The sequence below is a fragment of the Mastomys coucha genome, unplaced genomic scaffold (genome assembly GCF_008632895.1).
Source record: "Mastomys coucha isolate ucsf_1 unplaced genomic scaffold, UCSF_Mcou_1 pScaffold23, whole genome shotgun sequence".
Lineage (NCBI taxonomy): Eukaryota > Metazoa > Chordata > Mammalia > Rodentia > Muridae > Mastomys > Mastomys coucha.
The window spans coordinates 15,705,817-15,714,363 of record NW_022196906.1 but is presented as its reverse complement, the minus strand read 5'-3'; the positions used below and the strand labels follow the sequence as shown (position 1 = coordinate 15,714,363).

The 8,547-nt window shown below is 45.2% G+C and overlaps 1 protein-coding gene across 3 annotated transcripts in view; it reads right to left on the bottom strand.

Annotated features, from left to right (window-relative positions):
- The window catches only part of Carm1 (coactivator associated arginine methyltransferase 1), a 44,005-nt gene that overhangs the window by 16,996 nt on the left and 18,462 nt on the right, over window positions 1–8,547 (bottom strand). For all 3 annotated transcript variants that reach the window (XM_031343378.1, XM_031343380.1, XM_031343379.1), the window contains exon 2: window positions 3,615–3,740. In XM_031343378.1, the coding sequence (XP_031199238.1) occupies window positions 3,615–3,740 (126 nt within the window). The remainder of the gene's footprint in view (window positions 1–3,614; window positions 3,741–8,547) is intronic.

Sequence of the window (8,547 nt, the reverse complement as noted above, 5' to 3'; positions counted from 1 at the left end):
AAAAAAAAAAAAAAAAAGAAAAGAAAAGAAAAAGAACTAGACAAGTGTCAGGTCTGAGTCCAGATCTCTAAAACTCACATTAATGCTTGTGTTAGCCCAGCTGTAATACCAATGCACAAGAGATGAAGATGGACTCCTTCTTCCATACTGGCCAGCTTGCCCAGCATAGCTGATGAGCTCTGGGTTTAAGCGAGAGGCCCTCTCTCAGTCAATGACGTGAATGAAGGGTTCTGGTTTCCATATTTATACGTGCACATGGCACCATAATGTGTGTACTCCCATACATACAAAAACATACATCTCCACACATCATGTATACTGACATATGCAAATAAACTAATAGTTAAGTTAAAAACCAGCTAGGCAGGCTGAAGAGTTGGCTCAGTGGTTAAGAGTACTGGCTGCTCTTCCAGAGGTCCTGAGTTCAATTCCCAGCAACCACATGGTAGTTCACAACCATCTGTAATGGGATCTGATGCCTTCCTCTGATGTGTCTGAAAAGAGCGACAATGTACTCATATACATAAAATAACAAATCTTTAAAAAAAAAAAAAGCCAGCTAGATGTGATTGAAGTCCCAGCACTGAGGTTACGGCAGGAGGACTGCAACTTCAAGGCTATCCTGGACTACAATGACATGCCATCTCCACTCTACCTCCTCTACACAAGTTGGGCCACTCCTGTAGCAAAGCCTTCCTCGACGTGTTAAGACTCCCTGAGACTGTGTACTGACTAGCTCCCAGGCCATATACACGGGCCACATTATCACATTACCTCTAAGATTATTTATATACTTACCTGTTTACTTATTCATTTGTTTATTTATTTACTTATTTATCTGTCTATGGGTTGTTTTGGCTGCATATACGTCTATACTCCTCAGAGGGGTCCCTGAGAGGGCTTTGAATCCTCTGGAACTGGATAACACAGTTGTGAGCTGCTGTGTAGACAATGGGAATTGAACTTGGGTCCTCAGAAAGAACTCTTAATGAGAAGGAGCCCTCCCCCCAGTTTATTTTATGTGTATGCATGTTTTGTCTGTATATATAATATGTATTTGGTGCACACAGAAGCCAAAAACAGGTTTCAGATCCTCTCAAACTGGAGTTACACATAGTTGTAAGCTGATGTGTGGGTACTGTGTGGGAACGAGAACTGTAGTCCCCTGAAAGAGCAGCCCAGTGCTCTTACCTGCTGAGCCATCTCCTGCCCCTAGCTCCAAATCTATAATCTAACTGTGGGTGGTAGTCCCTGATGATAGTATCTCCAATACATCTTTAGCTGGGTGGCACACTTCTTGAATCTCAGCACTGTAGAGGCAAAGGCAAACTGAGATCCAGTTGGAGGCCCGCCTGGGCTATACAGAGAAACCCTGCCTCAAAAAAAAAAAAAGAAAAACAAAACAACCAACAAAAATCAAAACAACCCCTTCCACACACAAAACCGCAAACCCAAAGCTTTTCCTTATTACTATGTATGTCATGTGTGAGAAGACAGACCATGCATGGATACAGAGTCAAAGGACAGTGTATAGAGGTGATCCTTCCTTCTACCTTTGTGTGGTTTCTAGGGACTGAATTCAGGTTATCAAGTTGTGCCGCAAACTATTGTTAAATCACCTCTCCAGACCTTGGACAATGAATTTGGAGACTGGGAGTATTGCTTGGTGGGTAAAGTGCTTCCCATGCAAGAATGAAGACCTAAGTTCAGAACCCCCAAAGCCACATAAAAACCTGATGTAATAGCATTGTTTCTTACTTTAAATGTAGAGATGAGAAAATTCCCCAAAACCTGTGGATCAGCTAACCTGGTGTGCTCAGTGGTAAACAGTAAGGCAGAAGGTGAGAACTCACATCCACACATGTACCGTGACTCAAGCACACTTACATTCACACCCATGCATACAAATTAAACAAGTCAACAATGAATTGGGATTCTGGCAGACCCTTCTTCTCTATTAGGAATACATTCTAAGATGTTCCTGAAATGACTCAACTATCCCTGAGTGTCCCTTCCATGAGCTATGCTGTCCTATACATGTAGAGCTGTGTTTATTTAGCTCAGGCCACACATGTGTACAATTCTTGTGTCTAATAAAAATATTTTTTAAAATTGACAGATGTGTAACCCAGGCTGGCGATGAACTTGCTATGAAGCTGAAGATGACGAACTCTTGGTCTTTCTGCCTCCACTTCCCGAGTACTAAGATTGCAGGCAGTGCTGGCTGGAGATGAAGCTAGGACTTCACACATGTCAGGGAAGGGCTAACCCACTGAGCTACATTCTAGTTCCTCAAATTTGAAACAATTCAATTTTCTTGGACAGTATCTCATGCACACAGGCTTTCTTCAGATTTGTACATAATTGAAGTTAACCTTATGCTCCTGGTATTTCTGCCTCAATTCCCTAAGTGTTAGGATTACAAGGAAGCGAAACAAAGGGGAGAAGAAGGGCAAGAGAAATGAAAAGGAACAGAAAGTCTGAGGATGCTTGTGTAGGTGATAAGGCAACAGGGCAGCCTGATCTACACATTGCAACAGCTCTACTAGATGCACAGGTGACCTCTCTTGCTCAGACAGTGAAGCCCCTGCAACAGCCACCAGGCTCACCAAGCATTCCACAGACCAAGACCTGTCTGTCACACGACAGTTACAGGCCTGGCCATTGCTTTCAAAAGCTCAAGGCCTCAGAGCTTTGCTCACCAGGACTTCAACAAGCCATCCTGAGCAACTTCATGTATCCTTCTCATGCCTAATGACAGGCCTGATCAGAGCCCCCAGCAGCTTCTCTAATGAGAGCAAAACCTCTACCTACCTTTTACCCCTCCCTTATGGTCCAACCTACAGTCTGCCCAAGGTTAGACACAGCTGGAAAAGCTGGCCTCAGGCTTAATTCAACCAGCTTTCTGGAAGGCTTAGGTATGGCAAGAGAGTCAGGTAGGCCCTTTCGGAGAGAAAGAACTGAGACCCAGAGGATTCACAGCAGCCAGTGAGGTACTAGTGCAGGGCATATGTTTAAAAGTCTCTTCATGGGGCTGCTTTTTCCTTCTTGTTTAGAGCAAGGGTCTTGCTATGAAGCTGCTCAGGTTGGTTTCAAACTCTTGTGCTCAAGTGATCCTCATATCCTAGCTTTCTGAGAAGCTGAGATGATGAACATGTGCCACCATACCTAGCCATGACTATAAACTATAACTTACTTTTATCTTTAGGCAGGGATCCTTCCTTCTGCCTCAGCCTCCTCAGCATCTGGGGCTACAAGTGTATACCAAGGTATTGGGCATATGCAAGTGCACAGTGTGTGTGTTACCTGTGCATGTGGAGTAGAGGCAAGATGTCACTTCTAGGTGGAGGGTATCATTCCTTAGGAATCCCCCACTTTGTTTTTTGAGGCAGTCTCTCTCTCTCTAGCCTGGAGCTCTGATAGCAAGGCCTGATGGTCAGTGAACTATGGAGATTCACCTGTCTCCATCTCCCTCCCTCTGAGATTACAAGTATACTATACTTTTCATGTGGTGCTAAGGACTGAGCTCAGGTCCTCATGTTTGTATGATGACACTTTTATTAAATGACCATTCCTCCATCTCCTGGGCTTTAGCGCAGGGCCAAAACACATACCATGGGGTGTGGCGAACTGGATAAGGACGCTGTTGCAGCCCAGTGTGATGATGAAGGACTGTCTGCCCACACGGCTGCACTCTGTCTCTCGGGACACTGAGCACTTGAACACACACACATCTTCATCTGCAAAAGAGAGTGGGTGATGGCATGAATAACAGAGTCCTAGTGACTACCGTGCTTTAGCTGTCTCTGTCCCCATCCTTCTGGCATCTCTAGATTCTTCGGAAATGCCTCATAACCACTTTGAAGTTCTGTGGGTATTGTGCCTGCCTATGTCTCTCTAATAAAGGAGAGCTAAGGGAGAGCTCCCCAGGAGCTCAGTGTCTAGTAAGTAGGTGAAGAAAACATGTTCCCAGGAGAAGGCCTGGGCACCAGAGACATCCTGTCCCCATATGAACTAAGACAGATGCTGAGAACATGGGCAGAGCCATCCTGAGGAATGGTCAATATCAAGTGAGAGAACTACTGACAGCTATGGTAGAATGAAGAAGATAACAGGAAAGACAGCCATTTAAGGGCCCAGTAGACCAGGCCTAGCTCTATTACACCACATGGAGGGTGTGAAATGAGACACTGGTTTTGTGGGCTTCCAAGAATATTGCCTCATGCCTTTTTGAGACAGGGTCTTGAGTAGTCCAGGCTTACCTGTAACTGTGCAGCTGAGGATGACCTTAAACTCTGGCCTTTCATCCCACCAACTGCTGGGATCACAGGTATATACCTGTGTGCTTGGTTTATGTGGTACTGGGATAGAGCTCAGGACTTCGTGCATGTTAGGTGGGTATCCACCAACTTAGCTATAGCTACAGCCCCAGAACACCAATATTCCTACAATCCTGAATGCAGCAATCAGTGAGCTTACTGGACCATTATGACTGCTCTCACATGGCTCACCAAATAAGTAGCAAAATGGGATGCTGGTAAAAATATGGCAGAAGATGTTTCCAAGCATAGTGAGGAGCCAAAATAGAGTGAAAGAAAGAAAGAAGCAAGCAGGGCTAGATAGATGGCTCAGAGGTTAAGAGCACTGACTGTTCTTCCAGAACAGGTCCTGAGATCAATTCCCAGCAACCACATGGTGGCTCACAACCATCTGTAATGGATTCCAATGCCCTCTTCTAGTGTGTCTGAAGACAGCTATAGTGTACTCATATAAATAAAATAAATCTTTACAAAATTATAATTTAAAAATTGTAAGTTCACAGAAAGGCTGAAGCATACCCACTTGGACCTAGAAATTTAGGACTAGCCTAAGCCACATAACAAGATTCCATCTCAAAAACAAAATAAACAAAATAACCCAAGTACATACTTGTCCCTTAGAAGTCTAACACCTGAAAATAGGACAGTTTTGATTTTTGAATTCCAGGCCAGCCTGAGGTACACATTGAGGCCCTGATTTAAAAAAAAAAAAAAAAAAAAAAAAAAAAAAAAAAAAAAAAAAAAAAAAAAAAAAAATGGCAGAGCACTTACCTGGCAAGCACAAAGCCCTAGAGTCTATCACAGCAATAAACAAACAAAACACAACAAAACAAAAATGAAAATAAATAACCGCAACAACCCTGAGATGTCACTGCTCAGTGTCTACAAAATGTCCCTAAATTAACAGTAGCATGAAGCAAGTGACTGGAGAGATGTGGCCAAGTGGCCATCTGACACAGCAACTCCATGCCCACGTGTGTCCCCACAAAGCAGGGCAGGCAAGGCTTCAAACAAATACTTGTATGCAAACTGTCAGGTACGGCGGCTGGTCTAACAGTCCAGTCAGTCAGGAGGCTGAGGCCAAGAGGCTTGCCATGTCCTAGCTAACCTGGAGCAAGATCTCAAAGAAAGAAAAGAACATGCTGCTGCTGGGGCTTAGTTGGCAAAAAGCAGGAAGCCCTAGACTCCCTCCATTCCCAGGACAACATAAAACAGTAGGAATGGTATGCAGATGTAAAAAAAACCTTTGGGAGGTGGAGGCAGGGAAATCAGAGTTAGAAGGAAAGTATCCATCCATCCATCCATAGAAAGAGAAAGAGAGACAGAGGACTATTCCCAATAGTCAAAACTAGACTCAACTCAAATGCCATCGACTGATGAACAGATAAACAAAATCAGATAATGGTATTATTTAAGCACAGAGAGAAACAAAGTCAAGACTTGCTACAACCTGGAACACTACCAGAAATACTATGTCAAAAGAAGGGGCCAGCCACAAAGGTTGTGTGGTAAGTACTGCATTTAGTCAAACAGTAGGAAGGGTGTACCCAAAGTGGCTGGGATAGACTTTCAGTTAGTTGCCAGGGCTCCAAGAAGGCAGTAGGAGAGCAAGAGTTTCCTGGTGTGGGGTTTCCTTTGGGGTGATGACAGGGTTTTGGAGATAGCTAAAGGTCATAGTTACTTAACACCAAATAAGCTCAATGCTACTGAATTGTACTTTAAAATGGTTCATGTTAGTTTAAGGGGCTGTCACTTCAGTAAAGAAAATTGAGCCCTATCTGATAGTACAGTGCATGGGGACCTGCAGTACTTACAGGGGCCATGGCTACCCTGTTGTTCTGTCTAGCTCATGGAAGAGTCAGGCTCTGGGAGTAGGTGTCACCTCCTAGGAGCAGGGTCTGTCTGAGATTATGATGGTTGTCCACTGGCCCAAACACAGGGACCCAGACTTAGTGCCTGGGACTATACCCCTTGTAGAGTAGAAGGTGATCTTTGGGCTAGGTCTGGCTGATAAGATCCTGGGATGCCCAGTTGCCCTATGTGCTCCAAGCAGGCAGCTATAGCACTAGCACCTGTGGTGGGTGGTAACAGGGGCAGGACTGGGGCACTGATAAAGGAGTCTGCATTTTCTGATCATCACAGCTGGCCCCTCAGGCCTCTCCTCTTGAAAGAAAGCACCAGGAACCTTTCTGATGCACCCATGCAAACTAACACCACAGTCCCCTGCTTTTCAAATCCTGTTTTAGGAGGCCTGGAGTACAAACTTGGCTGTGAAGTATTTGGCTGGCACATGCAAAATCCTGGGTTCCATCTCCAGAACTAAAAAAATAAAACAAAAGCAAACAACAAAATGTTCCTTTTGAAGAGCCCCAGCTTTGTACAGCATCCCTCCTCGACACAGCACACCCAGCCCTCTAGGCTCAGTCTGGTCTTTGCACATCCTAGCCTTCTCATCTCCCAACTCTCTTCCAGAGATGGGCCCAGGCAATCAATCCTGTGGCTAGATGGAGAAGACATCCCACACCGTAAGATGGAGCTGCAGAGCAAGGGTCCTCTAAGGAGCAGTTGAAGCCTGGATGAGTCGGTAGCCTTAAAGTGTCCCTATAACCTCAGGCCCGCTACTGGTCAGGTAAATATCCCCTGGCAATGTCAATGCAGCAATTGGTGAGAGAGCTACAGCAGGAGCTTGCAGCCCCAGGTTTCAGAAAAGCTCCAGGGTGTTATTTGCCACAAACCACCCCAGCCTTCTCCATAACTGCCTCAGGCTATGAAATGTGCAGCAGAAAGATACAGGATAAGACAAGGCAAGAAAGGACTCAGGACTCAGGCAGTGGCTCACTTCCCCATTTGGGAAGCTAAGACAGGACGACTGAAGTGAGTTCAAGGTCAGCCTGAGCTGCATACCATGCTATTGTGGATTGCAGAGTGAGATCCTATCTCAAAAAACTTTTTTTTTTTTTTAAATGGAGAGGAGAAGGCTAAGCATGGTAGTAGATGTGATTCGAGGCTAGCCTGGTCTACATAATGAATTCCAGGTCAGCTAAGGCAACATAGACCTTGTCTCAAAGAAACAAACCAAAAACACATACACAAAAACAGGGAGGTAAAAGTGGTGAGACAGTTCAGTGGTTAAGATCACTTGCTGCAATAGCATAAGGACCTGAGCTCAAATCCTTAGCACCCATGTGAGAAGTCAGGTATGGTCACATGTATGCCTGTAACCCCAGCTGGCTGGGTTCAGTGTCAAGGAAATAAGGCAGGGTGATAGAGCAGGACTCTATGTCCTCCTCGTTTCCATGCAAATACATGCCTCTGCATGCACACCAACAGTAACATCATACCGGCTCCCTGTGTCACGCACACGCACACGCGCGCGCGCGCACACACACTCACTCACACACACACTCACTCACACACACACACACACACAGGGGTGAGCTGGATGTGCTGGTTACCATCAGTCCCTCAGACCAGAATTGATTCCCTTCTCCAGAGTCTCTAGGAGGCGCTGTGGTAGTGGATAGTAACCTTCCTTGTCTGGTGAGGTCCAGTGGGTGTCAAACAGAGCACGAAGATTGGGTCCTGAGCACAGCGGTTTGAACAATGCTGAGGACACCAGTCTGGGTGTCAGAGTCTGATCATTTCAAGTTCTGTGGCCAAGGAACAAGAGTCTAGGGTGACAAGGGACAGCTGCACAGGGCATAAACAAATTCCCCATGACAGGAAGACTTTCAAGACGGTCTGTGTTGCTCCCTACAAAAAATTTCAATCTATCCATACCACAAACCCCTCATTTCTGCCATGAGACAGACAGACAGACAGACAGACACACACACACATGCACACATTTAGTCATTCTGTCACCAATTTGATGAGGGAGATTAAGAATCTTATTCAACAGTGAAATCAACTCTGGTGAATCTCATCAGAGTTCCTGTTCCTGACCAATGTGCTAGGACTTGAAAGAATCCTCGAGTGACCACATTTCTCTACAGAAGAGCCAAGTAGTAAATACTACAGCTATTCTAGGAGTGTAGCTAAGTAGTAAAACTGTTGCTGAGCATGTGTTCAGCCCTGGGCCTCATCAAACACTATTATTTAAGAAAGAAGAACAAAAGAAGGAAAGAAAGAGAAGGAAGGGAAGAAAGAAAGAAAGAAAGAAAGAGGCCGGGCGGTGGTGGCGCACGCCTTTAATCCCAGCACTTGGGAGGCAGAGGCAGGTGGATTT